This window comes from Podarcis filfolensis (assembly GCF_964270895.1).
Source record: "Podarcis filfolensis genome assembly, chromosome: 2".
NCBI lineage: Eukaryota > Metazoa > Chordata > Lepidosauria > Squamata > Lacertidae > Podarcis > Podarcis filfolensis.
The window spans coordinates 91,646,163-91,660,980 of NC_139605.1; the positions used below are offsets into that span (position 1 = coordinate 91,646,163).

The 14,818-nt window shown below is 44.9% G+C and overlaps 2 protein-coding genes across 5 annotated transcripts in view; one reads left to right on the plus strand and one right to left on the minus strand.

Moving 5' to 3' along the window:
- The window catches only part of ACSF2 (acyl-CoA synthetase family member 2), a 62,120-nt gene that overhangs the window by 28,881 nt on the left and 18,421 nt on the right, over window positions 1–14,818 (plus strand). The window lies entirely within an intron of this gene.
- On the minus strand, window positions 1,600–14,690 carry CHAD (chondroadherin). Its single transcript, XM_083598355.1, has 4 exons — window positions 13,800–14,690; window positions 6,029–6,192; window positions 5,048–5,193; window positions 1,600–3,890 (listed from the first exon to the last, which is right to left on the minus strand). Exons 1-3 carry the CDS (start codon window positions 14,577–14,579, stop codon window positions 5,052–5,054), a joined length of 1,086 nt encoding a protein of 361 aa, XP_083454481.1. The 5' UTR covers window positions 14,580–14,690; the 3' UTR covers window positions 1,600–3,890; window positions 5,048–5,051.

Below are 14,818 nucleotides of genomic sequence, written 5' to 3' on the forward strand. Positions count from 1 at the left end.
CTTGGAAGGCTGTCCACAAGAAAACATGGTTGTTTGGAGAGATATATATATATATATATATATATATATATATATATATATATATATATATAGCTAGAACATGATTACATGAATTTTCATTTCGAAAATTCCCATTGAATGTGGAAGTTGACATGGCTGAATTGGGAACTAAAGGTGTAAGGGACCCCTGACCATTAGGTCCAGTCGTGACCCACTCTGGGGTTGCGGCGCTCATCTCGCTTTATTGGCCAAGGGAGCCGGTGTGCAGCTTCCGGGTCACGTTACCAGCATGACTAAGCCGCTTCTGGTGAACCAGAGCAGCGCACGGAAATGCCGTTTACCTTCCCGCCGGAGCGGTACTTATTTATCTACTTGCACTTTGACGTGCTTTCGAACTGCTAGGTTGGCAGGAGCAGGGACTGAGCAACGGGAGCTCACCCTGCTGCGGGGATTCAAACTGCTGACCTTCTGATCGGCAAGCCCTAGGCTCTGTGGTTTAACCTACAGCGCCATCCACATCCCTAACTAAAGGTGTAGCTGGCCTTTAAAGGGATGCATGAGATGGAAGGAAAAAAAATCTGCCGTTCTAGATCACTGGAAGAATATGGGCAATGGCGGGTCTTGGTGTTGGACAAACCTGTAGCCCAAGTCAAGCCCTGTTGTACGTGTTTATCGTTTTGCATGGCTATATCACATGTTGCTCTTAAAGGAAAGGACCTTGCTCGGAAGTTTGTTCCTTTGATGTTCGTTCTGATGCATTTCTGGTCAATTTGTTGGCACTCATATTGTAACATGGATCATGTACATGCTCTATCCCCTTGTGCCGGTAGAGCTATGGATATTAGTGAAGGAGCTTTGGCGATGGCGTTAAACAAGGGGAGCAATATATGGTGTGGCAGGTGATTTTTTCTGCTCTGCCAGGCAGCTTCTTGCAAAGCCTTCTAAGAAGATCTCACGTACAGCCCTGTGCATTGCTGGTGTTAGGTAATATACAAGACTGTGGTGCCGTATTGTTTGGGCCCCTTGGGACATATTTGTGATACTCGCACACGTTTCAGGTTGTATGGCTGGGCATAAGGCTGTGCTCCCATGTCGTTTTTGTGACTGCACAGTCTCCAGTGTGCCAGCTTTTCAGTCCTGGAAAGAGCCAGCTCTGTATTTGAAAACAGTGAAGTTAGGGACTCATGCATCTATGATTGTGGCCTGTGCTTATTTTCTGCAACAACACCAAAAGTAGAGCACTGGAAGGCTGCAGTTAATGATCCTGGATGAAGATGCTGTGCAGACTGTATTTCAGGCCCTCCAGACATTTTGGTCTCCAACTCCCATCAGCCCAGCTCTACATGGCCAGGGTTCAAGGATAATGGAAGCTATAGTCCAGCGACATCAACGGGGGAGGGGAGGAGCACCCTTGCTGTACTGGTACCAGAGACCATATTTTGAGTGTCCCCAGGTGCAAGGTGTTTGTCAAGAGTTTTTAGCTTATGGGATTGCTCTTGTAGCAATAGCAGGGTCGCAACGCATATCATTCAGTAGTGTCTATTGACAGACCTCAGTTTCTGACTCATGGAAGACACATAAAAATGCATGAAAACTTGGTCACTTCATCTTTGCAGCAATAGCTTTATACAGAAGTTGTACATAAGAAAATATATAATTTGTTTTCTACATATGAGTAAGAGGATCTTGGTGTTTTGTTTTGTTTTCTTCTTTAAAAAAATCCTCCTTGGAGTCATTTACACTCAGTAACAGAGGAATAAATATTATATATTTATATAAACCTTCAGGATTAAAAAAAATAAAAGCAGTTAAATTGAAATTGTCGTATGGTAAAATCCATGGTGATAAGCCACAGTCATCTTGCTGCAAACAGCTATATGTCATAGGGTGGATGGAGGAATCTTTTTTTCAGGATGGCAGGTGAGAATCCCTTTGTGTCGTCTCCCCACCCCCACCCATTTTATATACACACACCTTATGATATCTTGTTGTTCTAGGACTGTGGGTTTCAATCTTCCCTAAGAGAAACCTCCTCTGTTTCATTGTCTGCCAATGAACCCCTGTGAATCGGCTCAAGAGCCTTGCAAGCAGAAAGGATTCTGGGGCGCAATCTCCATTTGCAAGGCATGTCGTCCAAATCCATTAGGCTTTGTCATTGCTCAACATGAACCGAGTGTGCAGCCTAGAAGCCATTCCAACCCCCTCTTGGATCTGCATACTGACCAGGAGGATCAGTAATGGTGGGCAATAGCCAAGTTGCCTTTCGGGGAACGGTGGTGTGTGTGTGATTAGAAAATCAGTAATTGAGGAACCAGGCCCTGCCTCCCCCAAGTAAAAAAAGGGCTTCACTTCCAGTGAACCCTAGATTTCTGTTTAGTCCGATCAGCCTAGAGAGGAAAATCTGCTGTTAATTTTCATGGTGACCAGCTAGCCCACCCATACTGCTACAACTGCAGTCCTGAGTACAGATTCACTGTGGTAGCGCCTCAAACAGGAGAGATGCTCCATCTCTTATGAGCTGAACCTGGAGAGTTATACTGCATGTGTTATATAGGTAGATTCTGGAGATCCCAGCTCAAAGAAGTCCAATAAATCCATTGTTGCCACTCATGTATGGTTGAAGGGCAAGTTGTGAAATCCTTACCACAAAAATGGTAAGGATAGCTTTGTTACCAGAGCCTGATGGCCTTCTTGCCCTATTTGCATGGGGGCGAGAGAATCTATTTATACCAGGAATAAAGACCCAAATCACTGTCCCTGTTTTATATAGTCCCAGGATTGCACTCACGTTTCCGCAAAGCACAGGGCAAGGATGTTGTTCTTTGATTTGTTTTCCTACACAGAGCATCTAGATGGAATTGGATATAAGGGTTCTGCATTTGGCAGTTCAAATGGGATATCGAACATCAGATGCCAAATTCTTGAATGACTGGGCATTGCAAAGGGCAGAACAACCATTGCAGCCCTCTAGCTGGTGGTTCAGTCTCTTTCTTACATTGAACTGGTTGGGAGGCAAACAGCAGTCTGTAGCCATATTTGCACTTATGAAATCAATATTTTAACTGCTCACCCTAAGGAATATTGGCATGTGTGGGTGCTGAGAATTCCCCATTGGAGATCCCTAGAACCCCTCACCAGTGTCTTAAGCTTTCCTGCATTGGGAAAGCTGATTCTTAAACCAGTTCAGATGTGCAATATAGATGGAGCTGGGAATTGCTCACATGTCACTGTTGCTCAATCCCTTTCCCACCCCATGCCTTGTTTTCAGTAATCTTCCAGCATTTGTCCCATTGCTTCTTCCCTACTGACAACCACCACCCAGGTGGCACCCATGCCAAATATTAAAAGAAGGCAATGCAACCTTTGCATTCAGAATAACCCCCCCAAATTTTCCTCACAGTATAGGCCACGCACCGAATTCATGCTCTCATGCTGGTAGACTTTAAGGTTCTGCTCAAGTACAAAGTTTCCAATGTGAAATCAGGGATTCATTGGGTTTGGGATGTGGAGAAACTTTTAATGTTCTCTGTTAACTCCCATCCTGTTAGAAGGCAAATCCCAGAGACAAACTGAGTAGCTGAATGGCATCAAGAAAGAGGACTGTGTACTTTACCAGCAGGATCTAGTTTAGCTGTGTCTTAGCACTGCCATGCATAAGTTTTGTTTTTTGTTAACAACTAAATCTTTTAAAATAATAGATATAATAACAGAGGGGGGGGGGGATGAAATGGTGGATTCCACTCTGCGATCTTCATATAGCAAGAGGTGGTTGCTACCAGATATATGTTTCTTGAAGGGGTGGAGCTGCTTGGGGATGAAGGGCTTGGATGGAGTCAGTAGTTTTCTGATTGGTTGAAGCAGCCAGTCACCTGGACCAGCTTTCCTGGGTCCTGGGAGGGCAGGGAAGAAGAAAGAAAGAAATACCTCCATAAACCTAAAAAGTATTCTGAGCAGATCAAGCGCAATAATAATTATGCTTAACATTTGTATGGCGCTTTCACATTTTCAGAGCACCTCACCTGCTTAATCCTCACAACAACTCTGCAAGGCAAGTTCATTTTACCACCACCCCATATTGCAGGTGGAGGGACTGAGGCTGGAGATGAGTGTCTTGCCCAGGACAATTTAGCGAGTTCCTGGCAGAACGCCCTGATCAGTACCTCCAGCAAGTTTCAAAAGTTCTGCAGAGTGACCATTTTAAAACAGAGATGACTCAAACAGGAGAACTTTCCATGGAAAAACACGCACCTCTGGTCAGGCAATAAAACATGCTCTGGTACATTCAGGAGGCAGGAGCTCAGCTGGGTTTAGCCAATAGATGAGTTGACATAGCGTCAGGGTATAGACAGACATAGCCAGCAGCTTAGCTTTGGAACAAGATTCTCTCATCTGTTGCTTTCTGTTTCTCACTCATTCCTCTGGACTCCTTTCCCCTGCCCAAACCTTTGGCAACAAGAAACTATGTTGTTTCCAACCTCCCTTCTCTGAACTGCATCCATCTCTGACTACTGGGATGCCATGTTCTGGGACACGGGGTCCTTGTATGTAATGCAAATGTATGTGTTTTGTAAGGTATTGGACTTTTGACAACTATACAAAATGAAGCCTTCTGTTGAGACACAGAACAGGAACAGGCCAGGTGCCTATGCTGCCAGCTTACGTAATTATGCCCTGCCAGTGGGCCTCAGGGATGGGTAGAAGAGGATTCCATTCAAAGAAGCCTATGGAACAGCTTTGCTGCTGACACTACCAGTAACGGAGAGCTAGCCATTAGTTCTGTCTAGGCTAGAGCAACATGGCAGGCCCTCCCATTCTGAAAAACGGCACAACACTGTGAATCAGGACCTCACTCGCCTCACTTTCTCTGGTTGCAAAAAAAAAGTGGGCAGACACTGGTGCTAGAAAACGTGTCACCTGTTTGATACTATGGGTGTGGTCTCATAATATTTTATGGGGTAATTTTGGGTGTGATCAGGCGAAGCCTGTGTGGGAAGGGTTCTCTGAAAGGCATCTTAAATAGAAAACAGGAGAGGGGGGGAACAATTGCCTGCTTAATGGCGACTTCCCTTCTTGGACCTCTTCGTGGGGACCTTGCAACCGCGGAGTGCAGAGGTATCTCTGATCTGCTGTCCTCGAGCTGAAGAGGGCGATGCACAGGCTGCATCAGGGCGTGATCGAGTGGATTCCAGCCACCTACAGAAGAAAAAGCAAATTCGCATGGTCACAACAGTGTGGTTGTCAGGGTAGATCTCCTGAGTGAGATTTACCAACTCATGCCTTGTACTGGCAAGGATTCATTAGCTAACCAGTACATCTTATCTATATCTATCTATCATCTATCTCTATCATCTGTCTATCTATCTGTCTATCTATCTGTCTGTCTATCTATCTATCTCTATCTATCGTCTATCTATCATCTATCTATCTATCTATCTATCTATCTATCTATCTATCTATCTATCTATCATCTATCTATCATCTATTATCTATCTATATCTATATCTATCTATCTATCTATCTATCTATCTATCTATCATCTATCATCTATCTATCTATCTATCTATCTATCTATCTATCTATCATCTATCATCTATCTATCTATCATCTATCTATCTATCTATCTATCTATCTATCTATCTATCATCTATCTATCTATATCTATCTATCTATCTATCTATCATCTATCTATCTATCATCTATCTATCTATCATTTATCTATCTGTCTGTCTATCTATCTATCTATCTATCTATCATCTATCTATCTATCTATCTATCATCTATCTATCTATCTATCTATCATCTATCATCTATCATCTATCATCTATCATCTATCATCTATCTATCTATCTATCATCTATCTATCATCTATCTATCTATCTATCTATCTATCTATCTATCTATCTATCTATCATCTATCTATCTATCTATCTATCTATCTATCTATCTATCTATCCACAAACACACATACACAAGAGTGGACTAGGGGAGTCATTGCACCCATGAGATATAGAACAAAGTGTTCTTTTACCTGCGCAGAGGTGCTAGCTGACAGGAGCAGTGCCAAGGGTTGTTCGACAGGGTGAGGGTCTCAAGACGGCTGAAAGGGAAGTTCCCAGGAAGACTGGACAGTTTGTTGTTCTCAATGTGAACAGTCTTCAGTGTGGTTACGCCAGCAAATGCTTTATCTGAAAACTGAAGCACAGGCACATGTGTCAATCATCACACAACCAGCAGGGAAAGGAGAAGCTTATCCTTTGAGCCTAGTTGACAAATCAGTTTTTTTGCTGGCAGTACATTTTGACTTGGTGTGGATACTTTTGGGCTTTCCGTCGGCATGTGGTTGGACACTGTAAGTACAGGATGCTGGAATGGATGTACCTTTGGGTCAGATCCAACAAGGCTCTTCTTCTGTTTCTATGACTCCAACCCAAAGTCCAGCAGCCACTCTTAAGTAACTCCCATTTCTCTTTCTGTATTTCTCTTCATCAGTGATCAGTGTTTCAGGGATCAATACCAGGGTGGGGGATGTAGTGTGGAGTGCCCATTAGATTTTTACATGCACACCTAAACTATGAATTTAGCCATAAGTATCCCTCCTTCTCCTCCCCTCCTCCAACTATAGCAGGCTTTAGGACCAAATTGCATGATGCCGAGTTTTGTGTAGTCTCCCCCCATTAAAAAAATAAATTCCCCACTCCTCTTTCTGGTGGCTTTCCTCATAAGAAAAGAAAGAAAGATGCAGCCATTTCAGAAAAAAAAAACTTCTAGAAGGGAAAAGGTTAGCAAGCCTTCCCCACCACCACCATTGTGCGTCTTCCACTTTAAACTTCTTCAGCTGTATTTTGTAAAAGACAAAAACAGGGGCAGACTACACATGGTTGAGCTTTAGTTTCCTTCCCTGCAGCATGAATCTTCCTGAGCTCCGGAGAAGAGCGAAGGGTAGAAGGAGGACCACCTTAGTATTTGTCTTCATACTTTAGGGTCGCTGAATTTAAGCTCTTGGAATCTGAAACCATGACACTACAGGCATGTGTAGAGTACAAGGCTGTTCTCTGATTAGAAGAGACATTGATGACCTTTTTTGGGGGCTTATGTGTCCCATATTATTTAAAAGATATGTGTGTTCCGACAACCTCCATCGCTCTCCCTGCCTCCAGCTTCTTTCTAGACATCTCTTCATTTCCAAACAAGCAAAGAGATTATTTGGCTTTTCATAGTTGAAATCCTTTCTGGCACCCGGTTGCCACATTCATGGAGAGGAGTATTTGTGGAGACTCAAGGGCCTGTAGACTTTGGCAGAACCCAGTGGACTCTCAATGGAAAGTTACACTTGGCATTCAAGCACAGTAGAAATAGCAAGGCAGATTTCCAGTGACTCAAGATTCCTCTCCCCTTTCTCTTTTTCCTGACCGGGATGCTGCATAATATGTACATTTATGCCATATATAGGTTTGCTTGGAGATTACAGCTCTTTCACAGAATTATGAGACGGTAAAGAGCTAAAGCAGTTATTTCTTGGCCTAGTTGTCATCGTTGCTCCTTGCTTCACTTGGAAAAATTCCCATGCACACAAACCCAACAACATAAACTTTCTTGGAGACTACTAATTTAGGTTCAAAACATCTACCAGTGGTTACAACAATGTTCTCCCCACTACCACTCCCCTTATTCCCTTTCAGGGAAATGAAAATAATATATACTAAGCCCGGATAAAATTACAAGTCATTCCAGTGTTTCCACAACACGTCACAAGAATCAACTAATCGCTGAATAAATTCCTCTTCAGACCATCACTGAATGAATCCCAGAACATTCTCCTTGAGTTGTTGGCAGGGCTCTTTTTCACACGAGATGCAAAGGCAAGCATCTCATCTTAAAGAGCTGTATATATTTGAAGGAGATGTGCTGCAATTCTAGAGGGCTTTGCGGTTCACCGCCATATGTTGTAATTCTTGCTCGTTTATGTAGTGGTGTTATGCACCCGCTCTTAGATATTGTACCTCCTGGTGCTGAGTTTGTGCTGGAGTTGTCTAGTGTAGCTATTGTCTGAAAGGATGAGATGAGACTGAGTGTTTATATAGGGTACTTCCTGTTCATTCCCTTTTTTCTTTTAGTTGTGGCAGGGATTAAATCATCTTTTGAATTTGTGATCTTCCCAGGGAAGGTGTAGCTCTGTTTGGTTGCTCATTGAGAAGTCTGCTGACCCATTCCAAAAGGTTGCACTGTCATCTCTGGTATTTGCCAGCTGAGCCTTGGCTGGTTGATACTCTGGCCTGGAAACCTAACTATTACTAAATGCCTAGGTCTGCTATCTGCTTGCAGAAACCTCTAATGTTGAAACTACTTGTAAAAGTGTTGTGTTCATTACGTTGACTACTGAAATAGCAAATTCTCAGCAAATTCCTCAGTGCCAGGAAACAAACCATATCGGATTGCTAAACGAAAGGAGAACCAAAGTCCACAGCAGAGTAATTAAGGTGGGCGAGGAGAAGAGAGTTAAGGGAGCCGGAGAAAGGGAAGTGTTCATGGATCCCCTTCTCAGGTTATATCAGCAGTAATGCTGGCATGGGGGAAGGATCCACAGCATCAACTTCTTTCATCTGGCTTGGTTTTTCCCATGTCACCCAACAGAACCCATGAAGAGGAGTATGTGAAACTGCATAGATGGGATTAGACTAGGTTTATGTATATGCAGGTAGATTGAAGAAGCAAGAAGCACTGAGGGTCCACACAGGTGGAAGGGAGATTTTGATTATGCTCCAGCATGTGTACAAAACTCTGCCTGAGACCCTCCTTTCCTGTGGAGCTTTCTGAAGTTCCAGCCTTCGAATGGGATCAGTGAGTATCATCCATTCACGAGCCAGATGGCAAAAGACATAGCTGGTTTATGGTGCTGTGGACAGCTCCCTTGTGGACTTCTCCTTTCTGGATTAGATACCATCCTTTTCGGATAGGAAATACATGTAACTGTCAAATAGTAATCCAGTTGCTGATATAACTAAACTTCAAACCGTGAGCCAGGATTCTGGACTGGTGAAAAACACCATTGTGTGTCTCTGAGTTTATACAATTCATTCAACACTCCAAACCCCATTGTTCTTTTAGGTACTGTATACTGTATTCTGCTCAGGTAAAGCCTAACAGAGTTCCACGACTACTTCAAGTGGTTGTTTTGTTTTTTAAAAGTGTGTCACAAGATAACACCTTTATGGTAACATGTATGCAATTCTGAGGCTCTTGAATACTGTTGTAATTTGGAAATTGAAAAGCTCTTTCATCAAGAGGACTTCACATTGCTCCAGTCCTGAATAATTTGCCAGTTTCCAATCCCCATTCCTGAAAACTCCCTCCTCCCTCTCTGCCACCACCACCTGCTTCATAACTTTGCGTCTTGGGGTGAATCTTGCTCATTCGGATGAATCTGTTTGTTCACCGTTCATCCTGATACGTCTGCACAAAGCTTACCTGGAGCTTAGACCGTGTCTGGTATTTACAGAGTATTCATTCTGATTTGTGTACAAGGCTCATATGACAATGAGCATTTCTCCTGATTTGTTTCTTGGGTGTTTACATGACTTTCTGTTAATCGTTTTTTCACCCCACTTTCTCAATGCACAATCTATGATGCCTTCAGACTGTCCCTTTCCACACTGCAAAAAGTTCATTTAAAAATGTGGATTTGTGCTTTAATCTATTTTAGTTGCACAGACCTGAAGTTCTAGTAAGCAATTGAATCTCCCCACCCCCACCCCCAGTGAAATATTGACAGTGTAGATACCCTGTATTAGCTCTGTGCTCTGGATGATTTTCTTTTCCGTGTAAAATGTGTATTTAATTTTGTTTGCCAACACTCTGTCATTCACAGAGCTTTATTGCCGGGGGGGGGGGGGGCTGTTCATGTTGCTGCATCCCTTAGCATCTCTTTGAGGGTCACTGTTTTGGTGCTGATTCACCTGGATAACCTCAGCATGGGTACATAGCATGGCTGGAAACTTCCCTCCTTGTTCACCTGGAAGCCTTTCATGATCCTTCTGCTTCTGTTTGATGTGGTCGCTCCCCCCCCCCCCATCAGGGACATGCTCCATCTAGTGTGATGTCACTGCTGCCTCCTGTTTACGAAAAGCACCTCAAGCATGATGCTTCAGCCTCTGGGACATGACTCATTTGCCGAGAAGAAGAGGAGTATTTTGCTGCATTACCTGAATGTCCCTCTAGCTCTCTTGATAGGAACAGAGTGCCTTTGTGGAGCGCTGTGAGGGTTTCTCTTGAGAGATAGTCAATAAACAAACCCTTCTTTATGAAGTGTAAGGTTGGAGAGAGGCAAAGATGCAAAAGTCCTCATGTGTGCTCAGTCTACCTGACTGCAGAGCACTCACCAGTCGCTGACGTTAGCCTCCACTTCTGCGGTGGTCACTGCATTCACTTACTCGTTCCAATAACAGGCCATCAGTCTGGTGTCTAGGAACAGAGCTTCACTCTCCCTTTTGCAAACGGCAGGCATAGGGGTGCCAGCCTTTTGCCTCCAGTACTCTGTCCCATTAATTTCCTAGTCCAGCCTTCCCCAAGATTGTGCCCTCCATACATGGTTGGACAATGGAAGTTGTCCATAAGGCTGCTGGGAGTTGTAATCCAATATAATCTGGAGGGTACCAGGTTGGGGATCTAGTCTCTGCCTGTCAATTACTCTCACTATACAAACAGACACAGCCTTTGCATCATTCATTTTGGAGGACAGGCACCATGACCATGGCTGTTATTATTCAATATTGTTTAGTTTGAAAGCCTCACAGGCTCCATGCAGAACCATGAAGCCTCCAAGTTACAGGGCTTACAAACAGATGAGATGAAGGCAAGAGGGGGAGGAATTTCAAATGAGTAACTAGAACAAATACGGTAGTGGACAGGGAGGGAGGTAGTGGAAATGTGAACAGTGATGCAGAAAAGCATTCATTTCTGTTCAGGAGCAACCTGAAGGAGAAAAGGGCCCCAGGGCTTGATGGAGAGAGAACCGGCTGTTAGGAAATTATTCCAGAACAACTTATTTCAAATTTAGGAGCGTGAAATGCAAATAATAAACCTATCACCTTTTATCGTTATTTTGCATTTTCACTAGCACCTGAAGTGCTTTTTTGCTAACGATTTGCTTCTGTAGTTGGGTGCTGTGAGTTGTTAGGAAGCCTCTCCCAGAGCTACAGTTCTGAGCACCCTTAACAAACTACAGTTCCCATGATTCCTTGGGAGGGGGGAGCCATGACTGTTGAAAGAGTATTTTAATATATGGCATGGATGTGACCCTACCTATGATGTAAACAGTCAAAGCTCTTCAGGTTTGACAAACAGGGGAGAGAGTCTGTGTAGGGAGTCCTGTCCTTTTCACATCCCACTTACCCATTTCCCACCATCATTGAGGTATTTGCTTCAAAGGGGCATGACCTGTATGGATGGGCAAATCTGCCCACTTCATTTTCTCTCAAATTTTCATTTTTCTGATCTTGAGTCCCATTTACCCTATGTCCACATCAGTTTGGGATTATTTTTTAAAGCCTGCACATTCCTCATAAACTACACATTTTTGTAAGCAGTTTCCCCTGATATAATACACTTTTGTACATTATTTTCACTAATGCACACTTATTTGTGTGCCCTTTCCTGTAAGTATATGAAAGAGCGTCTCCACCCCCATCGTTCAGCCCGGACACTGAGATCCAGTGCCGAGGGCCTTCTGGCGGTTCCCTCATTGCGAGAAGTGAGGTTACAGGGAACCAGACAGAGGGCCTTCTTGGTAGTGGTGCCCGCCCTGTGGAACACCCTCCCTTCAGATGTGAAGGAAATAAGGAGCTATCCTATCTTTAAAAGACATCTGAAGGCAGCCCTGTTTAGGGAAGTTTTTAATATTTAATGCTGTACTGTTTTTAACATTTGATTGGGAGCTGCCCAGAGTGGCTGGGGAGACTCAGCCAGATGGGCGGGAAACAAACAAACAAACAAACAAACAAACAAATAAATATTATTGTTATTTGGATGGAGAACTGCATCACTGAATTCAGTGACGTGCACATCTTGAAGGGTAGCTGCATTTTGATTGGCTCAAGAAGTAGGAATTAGGTGGATTCCCACTAAAATGTGAACCAAACTAATTCCTCCCCTGCCCCCATCCATAGCAGCCAGTTACGTTTTTCCAAACCTGGCGTTGCCCCCTTCTTCTCGCCCAACTAAACATGCCTTCCAGGCTCCTGAGAAGAAGGTAATAAATGCTTTCACCTTCCCTACAAAGAAACTACAAAGAAAACTGTCAGTCCCCCCCCATTTCTGAATCTAGCTTATGCTTCGAAACATGCTGCCTCTTCTCCAAATCAACCAGGAGGCTGTGGCAAACCACTGGATTTACTTTCAGGCTGTGTGGCTTTCCTTCCCCCATCAATGTTGTTCCCAAATGTAGCATTTGTCTTTCCTCTGTCGGAATGAATTATAATGTTAAAAGGTGCACTGCGAACACGCCACTGGAAGCAGGGGGATTGAAACCAGCTTCCTGCCGCTCATTTCCCCTGCATGTGGAGTGAAAGCAGGATGTGCATCCCAAACGGTATCCCACTTATTTTGCCCCATACAGTGGTACCTTGGGTTAAGAACTTAATTCGTTCCGGAGGTCCATTCTTAACCTGAAACTGTTCTTAACCTGAAGCAACACTTTAGCTAATGGGGCCTCCCACTGCCGCTGCGCCACCAGAGCACGATTTCTGTTCTCATCCTGAAGCAAAGTTCTTAACCCGAGGTACTATTTCTGGGTTAGCGGAGTCTGTAACCTGAAGCGTATGTAACCCGAGGTACCACTGTATAACTGTGATGGGAGCGACTGAGAACCCAGCCAGCCCTTACTTCTGTTTTTTAACTGTGCTTTAGGCATGAGTGTGGCAGAACAGAAAGAGACTGCGTTTGAAAAGTCTGCATTAGAAGTGTTTGCAAACATCGTGGTAGCTGGGGGTATGCAGTGGTACCTTGGGTTACAGATGCTTCAGGTTACAGACTCCGCTAACCCAGAAATAGTACCTCAGGTTAAGAACTTTGCTTCAGGATGAGAACAGAAATCGCACGGTAGCGACAGCGGGAGGCCCCATTAGCTAAAGTGGTGGTTCAGGTTAAGAACAGTTTCAGGTTAAGAACGGACATCTGGAACAAATTAAGTTCTTAACCTGAGGTGCCTCTGTATATGGAAGACAACAATGCCTCCGAAGGGCAAAGGTTGCTTTCCCCGCAGAAGTGAAGGAGAACAATTCATTCATATGTAAAGAAGTGATGCACCTGGTAGTCTCAGCCACTGAGAATAAACTCATGGCTTGATGGCTCACCTGGGGTGGCTCACCTTGTTTGTCACCCTTGCCCTTGGGCAGCCCTTCAGCACCTGCATGCCAACAGTGGGTGTGGCCACCTTGCACCCTCACTTTGCACACACAGACAGCCCCCCTCCTCCGCTGATCCATGCAGATCAGCTGAGGGCGATGGGATCATCACCCTCTCCCTGCTCAGCAAATGATTGATCCAATGACCAAGGAGGGTGCTGGGCTAGCTGCAGAAGTTAAATCCTCTCTGTCCAACCCAGTATAGTGCCTTACTTTAATTTCTGTTTCCTTTTTGGTGCTGGCAAAATGGGGAGCGGGTGCAGGGGTGGGCAGAAAACTGTGTGGGGAGCTACATTAATGTCTCACTGCTGTTGCTAGAATGGGATGGAATTTGGGTGAGAGCGAATATTTTGAATGGGTAAGATCTAGGGAGGGAGAGGGAAATTTCTGTGGAGCGCTTACCTTTTCTAGGCCCATGTTGTCCAGGCTGAGTGTCTCCATGTAGCGCCCAAAGGACTGGAAGGCTAAATCCGGGATGATCTTCATGGGGTTGTTTGAGAGTTTCAGGTCCTCCACCACTCTCAGCTTGCTCATGGCAGCCCCAGGGTAGCTGGTCAGATGGTTCTTATCCAGGTGGAATATGGCTAGGTTCTCCACATCGTCCAGGGCTGCAGGATGGATGGAGTTGATAGAGTTGTTCGAGAGATAGAGCCAGCGGAGATCCTTGGTCCCATGGAAGGCTCCTGCTCTCAACTCTCGGAGCTTGTTGCTGCCTAGCTGCAGGATGAAAAGGTTGATCAGTGGGGAGAGGAGCCCCTTGGGCAGGTCTGGGATCTTGTTGTGGTCTAGGTAGAGGTAGGTGAGCTCCGTCAGGTCATCGAAGGCCCCCATCTTTATGACGCTGATGTCATTGTTGGACAAGTAAAGGTAGACCAGCTGCTTCAGGCCCCGGAAGGCTCCGCTGGAGATCTCTTTGATGTGAGAGTGCTGGAGGTGGAGAGAGACGAGGTTCTTCATCTCCCTGAAACCGTTGGTCGGCAGGACAGGGAAGTTGTTCCTCTGCAGGTTGAGGAGACGTGTCTGCTCAGCTACCTTGGGGATCCTTCTCAGCCCAACGTTGTCGCAGATGACATGCTGGAGGTCTCCCCCGTGGCAGTGGCAGTTCTGAGGACATGCCTGGAGAACGGGCAGGAGGCATAGCAGCAAGCCGAAGAGCTTGAGTACGAAGCCTGACCGGTCCATGTCCACAGAGCTGTGATGGATGTGCAGGGAGGAGAAGCAGCGGCAGCAAGAGGAGAAGGAGGAGGAGGAGGGAGAAGGTGGAAGGGAGAGTGAGCATGCAGCAAGCTGAACACAGCCCTATTTATAATGTTATTAAAAAACAAAATCCCTTCCCACTAACCGCAGCCAGCAGCCAGACTCTGACTTGGAAGCAACTGGCTTCAGGAACTTGGTGTGACTTTAACCCCTTGGCACCAAGC